The sequence below is a fragment of the Macrobrachium nipponense genome, chromosome 22, assembly GCF_015104395.2.
Source record: "Macrobrachium nipponense isolate FS-2020 chromosome 22, ASM1510439v2, whole genome shotgun sequence".
Taxonomy (NCBI): Eukaryota; Metazoa; Arthropoda; class Malacostraca; order Decapoda; family Palaemonidae; genus Macrobrachium; species Macrobrachium nipponense.
In genome coordinates, this window is record NC_087213.1 from 66759034 (window position 1) to 66780468 (window position 21435).

The window sequence follows — 21435 nt, forward strand, 5'->3', positions numbered from 1 at the left end:
GTATACAGTCCCCGGTTATTGGCGGACTTGGTTAATGGCAATCCTGTTTTATGGCACTTGTCTAGCTCCATAAAATAGGCGGTTTATTGTGCCATCATGGGCCAAGTTACAGTTATTGGCGCCGTAAGGTGCTGATAATAGAGTTATGGCACTATAACATACCTAAGAGTGGTGCCATTAACTGAAACTTGGTGCCATAAGTATTCATTCCAATGGCTTGATGATAAGCAAAAATCGATGATAATAAATTATCAGTGATTTTCGAACCTTATTGACGTCGATAGCTGGATTTTGGCACCAATAGCTGGTTAATGGTGACCGTTAGGTATGAATCGGCACCAGTACCTGATTATTGGCGCTGTAATGGGCAATCGGCGTATTTCAGCGCCAAAAAATTGCCCATTTTCGCTGCTAGACAAGCAGCGATTTCGGGTTATCAGCAATAATCAACAATGGTCATAACCATGGACTGCCTGTATATATACTTTTTACTATCTGGCCTTTGCAGTTGGTTTGTATAGTATTTTTTAATGACATTTTGGAGGTGCTTCTAATACAGTTACAGTTTTAAATACTTTCATTAATGAAAAATAAGGACTCTTTACTCATCTTCATTATATTATTTGCTAATGTATTTTCTTAGGTATGTTGGAGGATTGGATACAGTGGATCCAAACCTGGCGACCCAATTGCCGTCATCTCCCGATGATCAGTGGTTCCGCTTTATCATTTATGATAATGATACAATAACTTACATTGGTGACCTAGTAGATGGAGGTGTTGCTGGTACTGCCATTTGCCACTACCCAAGATATCAAAGTTAGTGAAAATGCTTTAGTAATCCCTTTTCCCTTTACAAAAGGAAGGAAAGAGAGAGAGAGAGAGGAGAGAGAGAGAGAGAGAGAGAGAACGTAGTTGGTATTACCGATACTCATACAAGGTTAATCTTAAGAGAGACTATTAGAATATAGGTTATATTGTTCCTAATACAGGAGGATGAGAATAACTTATAGTGGCATAGCAATTTGCATGAAACCTAACGCAGTACTCATGACTTAATATAAATAATATTAACTCCTCTAGTCTGCCTTGATGAAAACCATGTTCAGATGATGTTTTAATAAGTCAGGACAGCTTGAGCTGCTGCTCGTAAATCTTGGGTTAAAGAAATATAAAGGAATAGGAAGCTGAATTGTTTAAAGGTACTTTAACAGGTCTGTTACATATTCCTAGAAAGATTGCACCAGGATTTTGAATGGAAGTTGATATGGAATTAATTCCATGTGGTGATGTTTTGACAAAAGTCCACAGAGAAATAAACAATGTCTGGGATTTACTGAGTATCATTGCTTATAAAGTCTGAAAAGTATCAGGATCCTAGAGTAACCCCAGAATTCGTTCTCTGATGGAATGATGTTAGTATTTCTCCACAAAGTATGTACATATACCCCTACTACTGTGACCTGGAAGAATAGTCATTATTATCTCAGATTAAGCAGTTACACTATGTAAGTATAGCAGTGACTTTCTTTTAAAGGTTTTTCTTATTAGTCAAACTCAGTACATACCTCCAAGATAGTTCTTATGTATTTTACTGTTAGATCTCTCATTCAGTTCTTGCATTCTGTCTAATGTTAGTCATCCAGCCACTCCAATTTGATTATTCCTCAGAATTGTTTGGAGAGATCTTATTTCACATTGCTAAGGGCGAACCTTGCTGGTTTGATGTTTTTGATAAAATTTTGTTGGCAAAAAAAATATTAGATCTGCTTTTTCATCAGTACATAATTATTGTGTATTATTCATTCTCTATACACCCTAGCTAAATGTTTAATAGTGTCTGTTCCACAAAAGGATTGGTTGTCTATATTAGCATTAAAGGATTATACTATGATAAGGAAAACTGGGCAAGAATAAGGCTAAAATAGGTGAATTATTTGTAAGGGAGTGTTGTGTTCAAGACGAACAATCAGGATATTAGTTAGTACAAATGATTGATGAGGAACAATGAAATGTGGAGGTTGATGAATCATTTGATTTTATTTTTTTTATATTTTTTGTGATTTTGAAAGAAAAATGTGAAATGGTAAAGTAGGAATGGAAGTTTAAAAGAAATACCTTATGGTCTTTGAAGATTTAGAGATGGTGATGATGGAATATAAGTATTTTTAAGGGCACCTGGTTTTGGAAATGTAGATGCTATTTCAAAATAATAGTGGAAATTGTATGAATCTGAGAAAAAGGGAGCATGATAGTTAAAAAGATTAGAACTGCATTATAGTAAACATGAGGCATCATTTTTTAAAAATGGTTTTCATCTTAGGACTGGTAGATTGAGTGAATTTAGTATTAAAGTGTATTATACTGTGAAATGCAGAGAGAAATGTTTGTGGCGCAGCATATAGGAAAAGATGTTGGATGTGTGAGTGGTCTTAAAACACCTGGAATGGTCTTTGTTAGGTTCTGACTGTATTTTCAAGCTGTGATTTATTATCAAACAAATATGACAAGAGCAGCAAACTTGTTAGCAAGGATAACGTAGATTATGACATGATTGTCTTAAGAATGCTTGTACAAGTACTGCTTACAATGTTCCAAGGTTATGATACTTTTCAAATATATTAATCAGAAATTATTTCCTAGTTTACACGCATGTTCCATGGTTACAATACAATGCCAATCCAAAATCTGGATTTTTTTAATGAACTCAATAAAAATGCTGTTTACAATAGTACACCCAAAGCAAAGTGTTCTGTAGACTGTTTATGATTTTCGATGAAGTGGTGGTTTATGTCGATTTTTGGCTTATGATGCGGCGCAAAATCGGAACCCCCATTATAAACTGGGGACTGCCTGTACATATTCAAGATTAACTTGTGAATATCAATTATAAGGTAATTGTAAAAATAGATTTTGCAACAAATGATCATTAACATTCTTGAAATTTATGTGACAATTACCTTACAAATTTATTATAACAAATACTTGAAGTACTTTTACTAAGGATACAGTTAGGAGCAATTACTGTATTTATGGTTGTTATTTATATCCAGTAGTGTGTATAAATTTGATGTGGTATACATTTGACTTAAGAACTGTTTAAATTTAATTGTTAAATTCAACAAAATTTCTTTTTATTCCTTGTTTGAAATTGTTACAGAACTTAACTATACAGTAATATTAGATTAGCATTTATGTATACTTGTGTTCTTTTTTTCATCATATTGATTAAATGTTATTTTTCAAACATATGATGTTATTTCTTAGCGGTTTGTAGAACTACCCCTAGACTTGCATTGGGCAGCGTATCAAGGAAATTGACAAGTTATGCAGTCGGAGCTGTAGCAGTTTATAGGTAAGTAAGAACTTAAATTAGAAAAACATTTTGGAGGCCAAATTAATATAATATATCTTATATACTAGTTTTTTATTACTAATACCATTTTCTACTGGGTTTTATTTTGTTCATAGTATGATAATTCCAAGGTTGCTTTTGTATAAGTACTTTTCTGATACGGTAATACTACAGTAGTATTTATTTTTAGATTGCTTAGCAACTGTGCATACAATACTTAAGTTTTTTTCAAATGTCATCAATAGAATGGAGCATGTAGGAAGATGGGAAGATAGGTCTCATGTCTCTTCACAAATGACATTACAAAACATCAGATGAGTAAAAATGAAAAATTTGTCTGCTAAAAAAGAACATTTTTATTCTTAATCTCTAATAATATTCATATAGAGTATAAGGAAACTTCAAGACTAATTTGAAATAATTAACATGAATAGTCATTCATTTTTAAATATTTCAGTTGTTCTGATGGCTGGTTTGTTGGTGGCAATACAAATGTAACAGTGCAGAATATAAGATGCTTAGGGCAGCTAGGGGAATGGTACCCAGATGTTCAAGACTGTATTCATGTTCAGGGTAAGTAATGCTTGCAGCTTAGTTTTTTAAAATATTTTACAAGGTTAGCACATGCATTTATAATTTGCAAATGCTATACATACTAGTATTCTAATTGTAGTGCAATTGAATTTCATCTAATGTAAAATAGGTATATAAATGAACAAGTTTTACACACTGAGAGCCATGATGGGGAAATGTGACTCCATGGAAACAGGAGTATGAAATACCTGGGCAGTAGTTTGTTTGTACGGGGAACAATCCTTTGGTCTTAACAATGGATAATTTTCTTGTGCCAGCTGGAACCAGTTAAAAACAATCAAAGATTGTGCAGCAAGAAATCTTTGGCATCTGGCAACTCATGCATATACAAGGTGGAAGCTGGTCACTGACCAGGCATATTGTGGCGGGATCACAAGCTTAAAAAAAACAAGTGGCAAAACCCTCCCCACATTAACCTAATCACTCCAGCTGCCAAACCCACCCTCAGTCACACTTTCTTCTTTACACAACAAAACACGCAGGACAATTGACCTACACCTATACAAAAACAAACAAACAAACACAAAACACATGTACTTACCAACTCCAGGTATTCCAGGGCTATCCTGTGCTGTCCGGCGGTCAAGGTCACAGAAATACCAACAACAACAACCAAGAACCACAACCCAACAACCAAGGACTACAACCCAACAACAACACAACAACCAAGGACCACAACAACACAACAACAACCATGGAACACAACCACAACTCAACAACACAGCAACCAACCAAGGAACACGGCCACAACCTAACAACACAACAACCAACCAAGGAACACAACCACAACCTCACATATAACAACAAAACACAACAACACAACAAAAGACCACTGCACAAACAACAGAAAAAATCACAACAGCACGGGCACAACAACTCTAAGCAAAAACACTAACTTAACAACACCAAATAACAACAAAAACACACAACTCAGCTGAATATCACTGCCTGAAAACTCACTGAAAACACAGAACTCTAAACTCCAACAGCACAGGCAGACAGCCCAGAACCTGCCAACAACCAATTCAGTCCTTAACCATCCATACAGCAATTACACCCTCTCTCTCTCTCTCTCTCTCTCTCTCTCTCTCTCTCTCTCTCTCTCTCTCTCTCTCTCTCTCTCTCTCTCTCTCTCTCTCTCTCTCTCTCTCTCTCTCTCACTCAGACGTTGTCAAATGGAACTTCATAACTCGTCCATAATATCTCATGATGCATCAGTCTTTCTTTGAGCGCCTTGGAGAGTAGTCGCTAGCGCTCTCTTCCCAAGCTGGTTGCTTTGTTTGCCTGTGATTTCTTTTGTTTCAGTGTGTGTGTGTGTGTGCTTTGTTGTTATCATGGAGTCCTCCAATTCTTTTAGGCCTTGTCAACGCATGTGCCCAGGCATTCAGGGATTTCTGTGCTCCAGATTTTTAGCTTCTACCATTATAGATCCCCATACAACATGCAGTAGGTGCTGGTCTAGTTTTTGTACCATTGCTAATCCTTGCCCGGAATGTCGTTCCTGGCCTGTGTCGCAGTGGAGAACATTCTACAGGAAAGGGGAGCAGTGTAGAGTTTCTACTTGTCCTTCCTGGGAGGGTTTATTTTGCCTCCTCACTCAAACGGTTCAGCTCCGGCATCCCCTTCTTCCAGAAGTGCACCCTCTGTTTCAGTTGTACCGCTGTCTCCTTCCTTTTCTTCCATCTGTTTATTGATGGAAGTATTAGGAGTTGCTCAGGATGAGGTTACGTTTAATGTAGCCCCTCTCCCATTGGATATAATGTCCCTCCTGAGAGGGAGGAGGTTTCACCTTCTGCTTCCTTTATTTCAGATTCCAAATCAAGCAAGGTGGCAGCTGTTAGGGCATCTCTAGGCCTACAGGGTTCCCCCTCTTTGGATGGCCTACTCTTGCATTTCTTGGCTGCTCGTACCCCCACCTCCAGGCCTACACTCCTTTGCCTCTTGTGTGCTGCCTCCTAGCGGGATGCCTTTGTCATTGTCGACACGGACTGGGACGCCCTTTATCACTCCGCCAGTGAGGCCATCGACCAGCACTGCCATTAGAGATGTCGTGACGTCAGTCCCAGCATCCTCTCAGCCTATGACATCAGCTGTGGTGGTGTTTCTTCCTCCCGTTGTTGTGACGTCATCTCCTTCGCCTATGGCGACATCTCTACCTCTCACTGAGCCATCAGAGACGTTGTTTCAAGCCATGGTCAAGAGGCTGGACTCTGTTTTTCGAGAGGTAGTCTGCTCTCTCTGGCAAGAAGAGTCGTAGGAGTGATTCTTCCTCTCCCACAGAGGGAGTAAGCTCTCTCCTCCAACTCCCTCTGCTTCTTCATCTCCTTCTCATCCTCGCCCTCAGAGTCAAACGTCGGAGAATTATGGACTTTGTGGCTTCGTCCTCTGCAAGTGAGAGTAGTGCTTCGCGCCGACTTCTCTACATGGCCGTGTCTCTCCCTTACATGTACATGTACGTGACCATGAGAGTGCTAGCTATCCATCTCAACCATCTTTGTCTCCTGTACCTATTCCAGTTTGTTGTAAAGATGATAAGGCTCCGATTAAGAGGTTGAAGGTACTGGTTATGACACTGTCTCTTGCACTTTCGAAGGATTCTTCCATCTGCAGTGTTGTGGTTGATGGTCAAGAATGTGAGGTGACTCTGGTCTGTGGACATGCTTCTCATTTGCCTCCCAAAGACCGGGGCCTTAGGAATCAGTCTCCTTCAGGAAGTTCGCTTTGGTGTCGTTTCCTGTTTCAAGACCGTGCTCGTGTGTAGTCTCACGGCCGTGTACTTGACTCATCGCGCGTCCATGTACATGATATGTCCTGCGAGTATGTACATGGTTCGTTGCACAGGCACGTACGCGGTTTGGGTTGAGACCATGTACGGGTTTCGTCGCATGGCTGTGTTCCAGACCCTTCTGTTTCTTGATCTTCAGTAGTTAGGGACTCCACTCCAACTAGTGGGAGGCATGATGCCCGGCTTCCTAGGGATGCCTCTCCAGTGCTGTTAGGGAAGGAAAAGGGTCCTTTCAAGCCTTCTTCGCATCATCGATCTCGTTTGCTGGAACCGGAGGAGGGAGAGAGCTAGGAGTTTCTGTCTTTCTCAGAGGTTGTTGATCTCATTCATGTGTTCAATAATCTTGGGAGTAGAATGCAGACTCGGTCTTCTATGACCCCTATTGGTATAGAAGCATTGCTAGGTCTAAGGCAAGATACGAAGGCTTCATTTGAGCTTCCCTTGTTGGGTCATGCTCTGTCTGTCTTGCAGTATGCTAATGCCTTGGTTTCGGACTAAGATGTCTCTCGGCAATCCAATAGGTCCTTGAAGTTCCTTTCTCCTCCTCTTGCCCGGCATAGGAAGTGCTATTCCACCAATGTGGTTCTGCTGATGTCCCATCACCTTAATTTAGACATGATCCACCTGAAGCCTGGTTTGACCCTTGATTAGGTCAGGTCTGAAGGTCCTTCATTTTCTTCACAAGAGGCCTTGGCTATAGAGGCTACTGCTGCTACCATCTTCCAGACTGTGTCCTGGTTGGATTTGTGGTCCACTGTGGTAGCCAGGATAGCATTTAATTGAGCTGAGGGAGAGGTTCAGTTAGTTCTTCCTCCTTTGTCAGGCTATTGCAGTCTGGTGCTAAGGCCATTTGATATCAAGACCATCTTAGTGTGACTTTGTCAAAGGGGGCGGGGTCAGTAGATTTGGAGTCCTTGCCGGCCCTCGAAAATGGGAGTCTCCTTGAGTGGCAGCATCTATTTCCAAGAACTCATTTAGAAGATGCAATCAACCGACAGCGATCGGATACTAAGGCTTAAGGTAGATCACGTCTGAATTAAGGTGACTGGACATCAGCAGAACCACATTGGTGGAAAAATATTTCCTATGCCATGCGAGAGGAGGGGGAAGGAACTTTGAGGACCTATTGGATCACAGAGAGCCATCTCAGTCTGAAACCAAGGCATTAACACACTACAAGATAGACTGAGCATGACCAGTATCTTGTATGTCAGGCAGTATCTAAATCGGAGGCTTGTTCTCGTCCTTCTCCTCCTCCTCCGCAGTGGCAGGCAAGACTGTCTCCTCCTGTCAAGACTTCTGTGAGAGCCTCAAAATCAAGACAGCAAAATCATGCCTTTAAATCTTGCCCTTACAAGGCTGGGAGGGCAACTAGAGGAAGGGGCAGAGGAGGTCGTCGGTAGAGTAGGCGACTCTCCCTCTTTGTTGCTATGGGTAGGAGGATGCCTTGCAGGCCATTGGGCCAAATAATAGTTGCATGGAGTGGACAAGTGGATAGTGGACATCCTTTGGGGTGGGGTATCTACTACCCTTTGACTTCTCTCCCCCTCTCTTAGACAGACCCCTTCTCAATCTGACCTATGCTCATGGCTCTCAGAAGTACTTTGCTCTTTGGAAAGAAGTGTTGAAGATGCTGGACAAGGGTACGGTGGAAGAAGTGTACCGTCCTTCACCGGGGTTTTACAGCCTGATTTTCTTGGTTCTAAAGGCTACAAGGGACTGGAGACCAGTGATCAACCTTTCCACACTGAATCACTTTTTAAGGAAGACAAAGTTCAGGATGGAGACTCCCCAGACAGTTTAACAGTGATAAGAGATGACGACTTCTTGCTGTCAGTAGTTTTGAAGGATGCTTACTTTCAGGTTCCAATCCACCCTTCATCCAGGAAGTTCCGTCACTTCATTCTGGGAGAGCAACAGTTTTGAGTCGTTAATAAATTTTCTTGCAGCTAACAGATTTCATTAGGGTATGGTTGTAGGAATGTCAGTATAGGCTGGTATGTATAGTGGTTTTTATAGGTTATATCGTGAATGATATAACATGCCTCACCATTTCTAAGTCATGAAGCTATGAAGAGAATATACTCAGTTGTTCAAGGTAGGTGGATTGAGGATCAAAGATAAATGGGACAGTTAGGTTGGTATTAAGAAGGCAGCAACAAAATAATTAGCAATATCCTGGATGAAGAAGAATGATGATTAAATTGTTGAGAGATGTTTAGTCCAGAAGCTGGAAACCAGAACCAGGTCTTAAAGCTATAAGTGATTTTTGCATGTTATTGAAAGAGTATAAAAGTAGGCAGTCAGAAGAGTAGTAAAGTAGATCTGGAAATAGCAGGCCAAAGAGCAGCTGGAAGGCCCAGAAAAGCATTGAGAGTTGACACACGAAATGTGGATGACACACGAAATGTGGATGCAGCAGAAAGTTACAACAGTTATTTAGTGAGAAAATTAACTTTTTAAACAACATTGAGTATTTTTATACTACATCACTTTGACTGGCTCTAGATGTGTTGGCTCTTTTTGCAATTTATGACTACCTTTTGATGTGGCAACTTTTTTTGCAGACGTGCTTAAAAAGATCAGAAAATCTAGCTTTCCATCTTTACATCTTGGTTCCTAAGAACCTCTGTTATCAGACCAATCAACTAGTTGTGTAAGGTTGGGCAGAGAGCAGGTAACCTTACAAAGTGATAGGTTAGTACCAAAAAATTTCATAAAAAACTATTTGGTTTGGTATGAAATGTCGTTATTTTACAGCTGCATGAATTGTTATTTTGTTAGAGTTTTGCATTTATCCAGACACTGATTCCCAAGGACTTGGAGAGTAAACTACTGAACAACTAACTGGAAGTCCGAGAGTTCTGAGGGCTAACAACGGTCTGGAATGGCTAGCTCAACGTTATTACAACTGTAATATAATGTAATGCAGAAGGATTGAGCTGGTGGGACTGGAGTACATAATCATTATTTGGAGCATTGAAATACGTACCCCCGCCGACCATTGCATGATGAATGACTAAGATTAGGAGGAGGAGAAAGTAGTTATTTTCAGGGAAATTCTCTTTTTTGAGAAGTAATAATCTGGTTAGGAGCTAAGAGTCAATTGAGAATAATTCAAAGGATTTATGAGTCTTTTCCCAAAAGGAGAATCTTTTAAAAGTATTTGGGTGACTGCTACAGTGTAGCAGTGTAGACACACCAAAACATCTTCATCTTTTGATTTTAGAGCTGGATTCTGCAAGTTTGGAGATACGTACTAACATTCAGTCTTAATGTGACTTTATATAACCAGAATTAAATAGTGTTTTGGTGTTGGACACTCATGTCCTACACATTCCAGTGGATAGAAAGTCTGTCTCACTATCAGAAGTTGAGGGCAAAGAAGGGGGCATCCTTGCTCTCATGCTGACCCAGCATGGGTGTAGTGGCAAATAAAGGTACAAGAAGAGGTTGGGTAGAAGTTGCTTGCATTATTGCCACAAAAACAGAAATATAAAATAGACCAATACTTTCCCACTTCTTATTATGACAATATTTTGCATAGTTATGGCTAAAACTAGTAAAACTGTAGTCTTAAGTGTAAGATTACATAAAGAATTTGTCCTGAGACTCGAACACCTAACTGGAATTATTTTAAGATCTGCAATAGATCCCAGAATTAGGGATGGAGAAATGTGGGAGAAAATCCCTCCCGGAAGATTGGCACATACTCAAGTTCACTGCATAACTTCCACTGATGCACCACTGATGCATGGGTAGCCATTGGAGTACTCCATTGCTACAAAGCTCCCACTGGAGTAAAGACAACTCTTGTCTTACAGCCATTCCACTACAGGTTAAGTTGAGCAACAATCAGATGCAGTTTTATACTGCAGGCTCTCTCAACTGATAAGAACAACAAACATTGTATTTAATGCTAGCAACTTTCTATTTTAAATTCATTACATGACTAAATGTTTTGGTATGGAATACTATGTCCATGTATCCAACCTCCTGTTAATGTGGAATTCAGCTTTGTAATTACTTGGAAGTTATTTATATAAAAATGACATTTGTAAAGTAAAATTAAATTTTATGTATACTTACCAAGTAATTACAGATTGGAGCCCACCCTCCTCCCCTCTGATGTCAGTGGGGTTCCTGAGGGTGGGCTGTTTGCAATTGCCCCCTGGCCCCCAAAGTGAGTGGGTCCCCAAAATGCAAAATTTGACCATTGCTGCTGCTATGACAGGACAGCTAAATCCAGTAGCCCCAAAATGGTCAAGTGTCCCATTCATATTTGGACCGCATCATATCGCCATCAGAGTACATTACTGTTATCCTCATTTTTACCATTTATCATTATGTTTAACTGGATTAAGAGGATCTTCAATTATTCAATGTACACCTAGTTTTAAGAAATAAAATTTATGAAATTTGCATTTACGAGTGCCTTTAAAATGATCCTACAATTGCTCATATTCTAAAAATGTTCCTGGGGAGCTTATAGCACCCCTCACCCGATAAGAAGGGCCCCAAATGGGACTGTGCCCCCTGGGCCCCAAAGTGTCTTGAAACGCCTCTGTCTGATGTGATGGACTTAAGGCATAAAACAAATGAGGATTGCCTGCTAGGTCATTCCAATATTCAGTTAATGGAACTGGCTTCCACCTACACAAACTACCTATATTTAAGCACTTCCCACAAAATTTTTAGTTTAAGCTGCTGTATGAGTGGAAACTATGTACTATAGCATTGTAATTATATACTAGATAAGTATATATAACATTTTATTTTATAAAAAAAATTTTCTAGTGTCATCAAGATTTTTTTAAGAAAAGAAAAAAATAATTACTAATCAACATTTGATAATAGTAAAATATTTAATTGTTACATTTAAAATCGTATATATGAATCTAATCTGTGCTATTTACTTCTTCCTGTTTTTTAGTGTGCAATGAAACGCTCTCTGCTCCTTCTAACCTCATAACTAACATCAGTGAATCTGACATGCGATACTTAGGTGGCAACATTGTGTTTTATTGTCCAGAAAATATGAGTACTCCTTCAGATCTTACACAGCAGATACTTACCTGCAGCAACGTTTCAGACACAGAATTTAGATTTCTGCCCACTGTGATTGAAGACTGCACTGGTAAGATATAAGATTTATAAAAAAAAAAGTGAATAGTAATATAATTTAATAAATTAAATATTTTGCACTTATTTGTGAACCATATTATGGCAGTACATATGAAAAGGCAGTGAAAATTAATGCTCATGAATAGATTTTATTTTGAAATATGTGTATGTAAGTACCTGTGATATGCTTATTAGTTATTTTCTAAGTTAAGGCTTAAAAATTCACCTAGGTGTTTTTTCTTTGACGTGCAGTATGCCTTGGAACACCATTAGTTACCCAAGGGACCGTCAGCATAGGACCAGGTCCATATACTGTGGGCACAAAAGTTCTTGCAACTTGTAATGAAAATTACTTCTTTGCTATTAATGTCACTCAGAAGGATTTAGGATGTACTCCCACAGGGTGGCAGAATGCATCATGTTTTGCAGGTATTTTGAAATACTGTTCTGTGCAATGTATATTGAAGAAAAAGATGTATAGTTTGTCACATTTTCTGCAGGCCAGTTATGTATTGAATAGCATATGACCCATTGACTTGGATAATATTGATTTTGTACAGCTTGGAATATGTACAAACTCATTAAAAACAATGAATATACTCACATACTGTGTTACTCACATGCAATTCATGTAGCTTAGTTATAAGAAAATACTGTATATGATAATCAAACGTGCACCAAACTAAATGATTATGAGCTGGTAACCATAACCACTAGACAATCATTATGAATCAGAATTAATTTTAGTTCCTTTTTTATATAATTGTATTTGTTATATGAAATTCATATAATCATTTTAAACTTGTATTCTTTGCAAAGGCAGACACAGTCACATGAACTTGAAGATTAACCAGTGCCTCTCCCTTTTCTGTGTGACTCCTGTGGAGTTTGTAGTATGCAGTACTTACAGAATTTACGTCGAGTTTATTAGTCATGCTGTTTTATTCATTTAATATGTGTACTTTTTCATGTTCAAGACTATTCAGTAGTTCACAACTGAATACTTTTAACCATCTTAGATGTGTTATAAGTGTTCCATGAGGTTTGCTTTTCCCACCTTTTTGCTCTTGGAATCGCCCACACGCCACTATGAGTATGCACTACTAATCTTTTTGCATATACAAGTTCTTTTCCTTTTGATTCAGTTTGTACCCTTTCTGCTTGGATTGTCATTTTCCCAGTTTTTTCCTGTTTTATTAATGTATGTAATATCTTCCTTGTTAAAGATTTTGAACATCAACAATCTCCATGTTCACTTATGCATTCAAACTGAAAGCTTGGATATTCAGAGAATAGTCTTTTTGCATATCTGCAAGTTCTTTTAGCTTATTAACAATATACAGTACATATATTTTTTATCTGTTTGTGGAAATGGTTCATTGCTTTGTTGCTACTTTATTTATATTAATGTTTTTTTTCACACTATTTGAGTTAATGTTACTTTATTTGTGCACTTCTCTTCACTTTAGTTAACCTTTGGTAGATTATATGTATTAATGATTTCCTTAATTTCTGAGCTTCCTCTCACTTGTGCTAACCTTCAGGAAATAATATTACTGTACCTCAATTGTACTTCAGTGTTCTCTTTTATCAGAATAGTAGGTCCTGCAGTTCTTTCAGGATGCCCATGATCCTACTGTCACGTAAAGATCATCAACATTCTTTTCACAACCAGTAGTGTAGGAGTAACATCATGTTTGGCGCTTCTGGCCTTTTCCTATTCACTGTTGTAGCTGCCTTGCCTGTGAATCTCTAGTCTTGTCCAAGTAGTCCTCTGTTCCCCAATGACAACTCCCCAGTGCTCTTCACAAAGTTCTTGTCATCACTGGGAATGATGTTTGAGTCTCATCTTACATTGTGCTGCACCTTTCTTCACATACTGAACTCATGGCACCAGTAGTAGTACATTCACTTCTTACTTTATCAGCCTAGCATCAAGTCACACAATGTTGGACCAGCTTAGCTGTACTTTTTTTTTTCCAATGAGTTTTCCTTTTAGGCTTAGGCCTTTTTCTGTTCAAGCTTTGTTAGATTTTTCTCAGTGGTACCTCACTCAGGTCAGGTTCAACACCCTTAATGTCTAAGTATTCCTTCTCTTTGCTGTATAGTATTATCAAGAGTTCTTTGCTATTCTTAGCGCTAGCCTTTGGCCGCACTAATTTTATGTTAAATGCTTTCATGTTTGTACCACAGTATCTGTGGATGTCTCTCATTGAGTTTAATTATCAGGATGAGTCATGCTACAGGTTAGGAGACACTAGTTATTCATCCTCTTCATAATGTCATCCTTCTTCCATGTAGCACACATTGAGGGGTTTTTCTTGAAGAACCGACCTTTACACCTTATGTGCTGGGTGTGCGTTTTGTCTGGGGTTGCATCCTTTTAATCCATTACTTCAGAAACTGTTATACCGAGATTTTTTTATGTCGTCATTGTCACCACTTTCTACCATCTACAGGAATTAGACAACTTGTGTCTTGGCCTTCTAAGAGTACAGTTCAGTTCAGGAAAGTCTTCCTACCTCCTAAATGGTATTTCTGATTGTTTATGATTGACAAGTAACTTATAACAAAAAGAAAGCTTCTGTAAAACAAGCTTCAATGCCAACCCATTAATCATGGTCTTTAGAGGCCTCCTCATCTTCCCTTCACTTACCGATAAGGGTTGTCATAGAAGAAGGAGAGGTATTGGTTAGCCATAGGGCTTTTGCTTCTACTTTCATCTCTTCAAGTTGTTAGACTGGGTCTGTATTCGCACAGATTAAAGGCTAATTATGATTAATGTTTGTATAAAAACTTGTTTCATTGTAAAACACATCATGTTTCTTTGTTATCTGTCAAAAATACAATGAAGCACTGTACAAATTGCCACTATCCACTAATATGTCCTAGTAATGTGCACATAGTGAGCTGCATTTTTTAGAAAGTTTTCATTCTCATAATTTAGAAAATTGGCATCAGTGAATTTGACCAGAAATAAGAATTTCAGTAAATGAGCCTTTGATGCATATATTTTGTAACCTAATATACTTGAAAATCCTGTATAATTTAACTATTTTGACTGGTGTGTGTTTTAAAGAAACCTATGTAATGGATGTTTTTAAATTACAGCTTGTACAGACCCACCGCCTTTACCTGGTGCTAATATGATAAGTCAAGAGAATACAATAGCAACAGTAGGGTCTACTTTGTGGTACAATTGTACTGTTGATGGGTTATACATCCAGACACCATTTGTAAGTTGCTTGATTTTCAGCTGAAAATTGTGTAATTTTTTTTAAACTGTCAGTTCATAAAATCTTATTACTTACAGTAGCCTAAATTCGTTATCGGCAACTTAACCAGTAAGGAAAATGGTTAGCAAGTGTGCCTCTTTGATACTTTGCTGTGAAGCAGCCAGTTAGTCCTTTTAAATGCTATTATGTGTTTTTTAACAATATATGAGAGGAAGTTTATTTTATATTTTCAGAACCTCTATTGCATCATGTAAATCGTAATCCTGTTTATGCTGATGGCTCCAAATCTGATGCTATCATTTTTGTAGGATGGTCTTCCCTGAAATCAAACACAGCAGTTCCTTAACTGTTTGGTGCTAAGTTTTTATTGCTGAACATTGACATTTTACTTGTGTGCACATACATCTTAATCTGTGATGATAGAAATGCTATTATTGACCGTAATTCCTTGAGAGCACTCCAATCATGGGATGTTAATTCCAAATTCCCATTGGTTTTCAAAGTTTGGCTCAAAGTAAAGGTTGCTGGGAATGAAAGGTTGATGGACAGGCAGAGGGTACAATTGTGAATGCCACACATCAATTCCTCTGCCACATTGATATAACATTTCCGTAAGATCCTTTTGTACAAACGCATTTGTATGTTCCTTACTTAGTATCTTACTGTGCTACAACTTGAGATCATAGATTCTTCAGACTCTTGTAGCAAAGTATCTGATATTTACATAACATTCCTGCATGCAAACCCTAGTCATAACTTAGGAGAAATCTTAGCTTTTAATGAAAATTTTATTCGCTGTATATATTAGATGTAGTTTTTGTATAATAAGATTTTATTAAAAGTCAGGAGGGAAAGTTATTATTTAGTAGTATTTTAACAAAGCTGATTGCGAATTATGAAATTGGGTCCCTTCATAAAGACATTACATAACATAATATTTCAAAGGACATAATATTACATATATTAAATGACAGTGTTGGTGTTCTAGTTAGTATTAGTTTCTCTTTCACATTTTAATTTAAAACTTATTCTTAATACTAATCTCAGTACCTGTATAGTAGGGTCTTAGTTTATGGCAAGGACATAAACCAGTTTTCCCTTAAGTTAGAATTTAAGCAGATGTAATGATATGAATCAATAAAATGAAAAAGATCAATAAAAGAGAAAATTCCTGAGCACATACATACAGTACAAGAGTAAATATTATTCTTACATTTATTGTATGGTAAATAAAAAGAAATTATTTCTTACCTGTGGTTGGCTTGCATAGTGGGCATTGCAAAGGGGGATGATTAGGCTACTGGGTGGAGGAAGATGGTAGAGATACGGGGCACGTGAGTCTGGAGAGGCAGAACCTGCAGAAGGTGCTAGCCCCAAACTCTTCACTTTCCTTTCTTCTGCCTTCTCTGTTTTCAAGGTTTCAAATAAACTTTGCCTTTTCCTGAATCAACATTAGGCTGACGGGGATATGCCGTTCATGCTGGTCTACCACCCAAAGTACTGATAATAATCATTCCATCTCAATAACGATGGTGATCCGGTTTTATGGCACTTGGCTATTGCCCTAAAATCGGCAATTTATGGTGCCATAATACTGCGAGTTTTGGTTATTGGCGCCATAAGGTGCCGATAAAAGAGTTATGGCGCCATAACATACTTAACAGAAGAGCCAATAACCAGTTATCAACAACATCACCATTAACTGAAACTTGGTGCTATACTTGCCATAATTCACTGAGTTTTGGTTAATGGCAATTTTTGCTTACTATTAGCACCTCGCTGATAACCGGGACTGCCTGTAATAAGATAGGTAGATAGATAGAAGATATATATATATATAGATGTATATATATATATATATATATATGTATGTATGTATGTATGTATGTATGTATGTATGTATGTATGTATGTATGTATATATATATATATATATATATATATATATATATATATATATATATATATATAATAGCACCAAGTTTCAGTTAATGGTGATGGTGTTGATAACCAGTTATTGGCGCTTCTGTTAAGTATGTTATGGCGCCATAACTCTATTATAGGCACCTTATATGTATATATATATATATATATATATATATATATATATATAAATATATGTATATATGTATATATGTATATATGTATATGTATATATATATATATATATATATATATATATATATATATATATATATATATATATATATATGTGTGTGTGTGTGGTGTGTGTGTATGTGTTATATTATATATATATTATAATGTGTATTATATATTATAATATTCATTTTATATTATATATGTATGTACATGTACTCCTCATTTAATGACATACACAGTACTGCAATGCTGGTTTTCCAAAATTGATAATAGGTATCTTGCGGTAAGGAAGCGCTTGCGAGGAGACATAGCACGGACTCAGGAAATCTGGAAATGAATTCCCAGATTAACCACAACATAAAATAAAGACGTCTTGCACAATTTTACAGTTAATCAATTTTATCTATCACACTCTAAGGGAGGAACTCTAGTGCTTAAATGAAATAATCAATGAAGACTTAATCTTGGACAGGTCACGGGGTAACATGTGCACCAATGATGGACAAAGGGGTTTCAGTAGAAAAGTGATAAAAGCGAGTTGTTCCGACACGTAAAACAAACCCTCGTTTGTTTACATATGGAATATACTTACAGTGCAGCTGGACCAGTTCTAAGCTTTCTAACAAGGTAGTTCGATAGTAACTGCTTATCCGATGGTTGGGAGTCCCGCCCGACTGGAGGTAAACATTCCACTTTGCTTTCGGCCGCTGTTGGATACAGACGTGTCTTCACCTCTCTGGCCGCCATCGTTGTGAGACTTTCTTATATCTTTGAGAATACGAAGTTCTTTCATTATTGCTTTTTCTCCTTACTGTAGTACTTGCGGTGTGAAATGTGTAAGTACTACGTATTTGTTTTTTCGTTGTTATTGCTTACTTGTGGTGAATTGATCATGCAAAGCCACAAGTTGGAGAGACCCCCCCGCCCCCCAGCCACGCAGAGAGTATGCCCTGGTGTGGAGGGCGGTAAGTGTGGGACCTTTAGACCATTGATGTGGATCCTCATGTATTGTGTGCTTGGTGCTAAGGACGTGAATGCTCTCGGGCCGAGCGTTCTGATTTATGTGATTTGTGGTTGGAGGAGCAGTGGGGGCGCTACGAGAGGAGGAAGAAGGTGTGTAAAGTAGCCAAGGTGTCGTCGGAAAGCTCTCCAGCGACACCTCTGGTTACCAATACATTTTCTTCATTCCTCCCTCCTAGTCAGCTCCCTCGTATGGCTCCTTCCCCTTTGGGGGACGTGTCGCATTCTGCCTCTTCCCTTGACCTGTTAAGTGCAGAGGAAGGGGCGCGACACCCCGATCTTCAGTTGTACTCGGGGTCTTCCGTCCGCTCAGGGTTGGGATCTTTCCCCCCCCCAGGCGAATGGGAACCCCCCCTAATAACCCAACTGTTGGCTCCTCAAGTTCGATTGCCGCCGCGGGTGGAGACCTCCAGCAGGTCTGGCACTCGCTGAGCCTTCCGGGCACTCCCAGCATTCAGGGGCTGCTGCTACACCTGGCCACTCCAGTGACGCATGGCCCGGTGACGCGAACGACGATGACCATCTTGACACCAGGGTACGCTGCCTCGCCGCACCTGGTATACACCCAGCACGTTATGTCGGTAACACCATCGGCCTCGGTGCAGGCCCCGATGATGTTCGTGCCGCTGCAGGTGATGCAACCCTCATCTGGGTTTGCAGTCCTCACCCCAGCCCCTGACTTCGAGTGCCTGAAAAGCTCCCCGCTCGACTATCCACCAGTTCCAGTTCCAGATCCTGCTGTCTCCGCTTCTGCCTGTGGTGTTGCTGCTCCTGTTTCTTGGGGAACGGGGCCCGTCTCTCCATCCACAAGGAAGAAGATGGGGACCGAAGGGGTATCGGCTACTGCCAGTACCTCTTCTCCGGGTGCCAGAGGCTCCGCTTCTGCACCGGGAACCGTCTCGGTCGCTCACTCGTGAGTGTCACAGTGGTCCCTCAAAGTGTCCAGAGTCACAGCCTCCTCAGGACACCTCACTCCTGAAGGAAACCTGGCGTTCGAGAGACTGTGTCAGTCTGGAGGTAGGGCCATCTCCTACCTCGCCCATCAGACGGTCAACCTGTGGGCCAACCTGGTCCTGAGACGTCGGGACGCAGTCCTCGCTCGAGTGACCAGGTCAGCAAGGTGTGAGACAGCGCTGGGCCTAAGGAACGGACCGTTACTGGGTTCGTTCTCTCTCTTCCCCAGAGATGGTGGACGCTGCTGTGGAACTGGTGCACTGAAGACAGTGACTGCCTAGTACATCAGGCAGTCTCGGAGGCTTCTGGGCAGTCTCGTGTAACTGCAGCCAAGCCTCGGAGCTTAGCTAGCTCTTCCTCTGTGGCCAAGACGTCTTCTGCGTCGAGGTTGAGAGGAAAGACCCAGCCTTTGACTTCTGCAAGGAACGCGCATCAGCCCTCCTCCTAGACCTCCGGAGGAGGAGGTTTTGCCAAGAGGAAGTCGAAGAAGGGGAAATGCTAGGGACGGCATTCCCCCTCACCTGCTGCCAGAAGTGGTGGGGTGCCTGGCGAGCCATTGGGCAACTTGGCAGCGCTATGGAGCCGAGACCTGGGTAGTGGATGTCTTCGTGAGGGATATCTGCTACCCTTCAAGTCATGGCCACCCCTCACTTCACACCCAGTCCACATCCAGACGTACATTCCTGGTTCTGCCAGGGACGTAGCGCTTCAGCAAAAAGTCAAGTCCATGCTGAGCAAACGACCTGTCAAGGTTGTACGAGAATTCGTTCGCCAGACTCGGTTCACAATGGAAACAGAACACTCAGTGCTCGATTCCATCAGGGAGAACGACTTCATGCTTTCGGTAGACCTGAAGGATGCGTATTTCCAAATACTCATCCATCAGTCCTCCAGGAAGTACCTCCGCTTCATCCTCGTCAGGACGGTGTACTAATTCAGGGCATTGTTTCGATCTCTCAACCACCCCACAGGTGTTCACGTGAGTGTTCACGCTGGTGTCAACTTGGGCCCATTCGGCTGGGATATGTCTCTTGAGGTATCTCGACGATTGGCTGGTCCTGGCGAGCTCCCGCTTGCAGTTGCTGCAGGACAGGGATCGACTCCTTGAATTCTGTTGCGATCTGGGGATCATGGTGAACATCGAGAAGTCAGATCTCGAGCCCAAGCGGAGGATGAAGTACCTGGTCATGCTGATCGATACGGTAGCAGCGTGAGTCTTCCCTGCAGACTCGTGGATCAGCAGGTTTAGGGAGGCAGCCGGACGGTTCCTGTCTTGACAGGAGCAGCCAGCTCAGCAGTGGCAGGTAATGATTGGTCAACTGTCGTCACTAGAGAAGTTGGTCCCTCACGGGCGCCTTCACCTGCGGTCTCTTAGGTGGAGACTAAAGGAGCGCTGCTCAGTCCTTCCCTGTTCCTCTTACGGAGGAAGTAAGGGAGGACTTAGCCTGGTGGCTGGACGACAGGAACCTTGTAATAGGAGTGCCTCTCCGCACTCCTCCTCCGGAGATGCTGCTGCTCTCAGACGCATCGACTGAGGGTTGGGGCGCACACCTGGAAGAGCTGCTGGTTGCAGGTTTGTGGAACCATCACGACAAGCACCTTCACATCAACATCCTGGAACTCAATGCTGAGTTTCTCGCACTCCAAGAGTTCCGGGAACGAGTGATGGGACACTCAGTGGTGTTGAGCGACAACACCACGGTAGTGGCCTATGTTAACAAACGGGGGCCTAGTGTCTCATGTTGCACCAGTTGACGATGCAGGTGCACAAGTGGGCAGTAGCTCACTTGGTAGAGCTGTCGGCCAGATACATTCCAGGCAAGAGGAACGTAGTGGCAGACAAGCTCAGCCGTTGGAATCAGGTGATTGGGACCGAATAGTCGCTTCACCCAGAAGTGGCGGAAAGGCTCTTCGACCTGTGGGGGCGTCCAGTCGTGGATCTGTTCGCCACCCGGCATGAATGTGAGATATCTTAATGTAATAACTTTATTCGCTATAGATTGACTATAATCGTACATCGGCAACAAGGATAAAACTCCAGTGGTGGTCTTGGTAAACATATGCCATCAAACACAACCGTAGATAAAATCATTTTAATCAAAACTACTGTGCTTGAAAGAACACATTTTACTGTTGGTTTCACGCCGATATAAGATAAATAACGTAAAGTTCGTATTACGATGATATAAAGGAGAATTGCGAATGGAATCACATAATTTTTTTACGCAATAAACATGCTGCCACGTAATCTGTTACCAAAAAAAAGTA

The 21435-nt window shown here is 40.4% G+C and overlaps 1 protein-coding gene across 5 annotated transcripts in view; it reads left to right on the top strand.

The window, feature by feature from the left end:
• LOC135198771 (sushi, von Willebrand factor type A, EGF and pentraxin domain-containing protein 1-like) overlaps nt 1–21435 on the top strand; it is an 810178-nt gene that overhangs the window by 255365 nt on the left and 533378 nt on the right. For all 5 annotated transcript variants that reach the window (XM_064226685.1, XM_064226687.1, XM_064226686.1 and 2 more), the window contains 6 exons: nt 644–819; nt 3268–3355; nt 3813–3928; nt 11668–11871; nt 12111–12287; nt 14970–15094. In XM_064226685.1, the coding sequence (XP_064082755.1) occupies nt 644–819; nt 3268–3355; nt 3813–3928; nt 11668–11871; nt 12111–12287; nt 14970–15094 (886 nt within the window). The remainder of the gene's footprint in view (nt 1–643; nt 820–3267; nt 3356–3812; nt 3929–11667; nt 11872–12110; nt 12288–14969; nt 15095–21435) is intronic.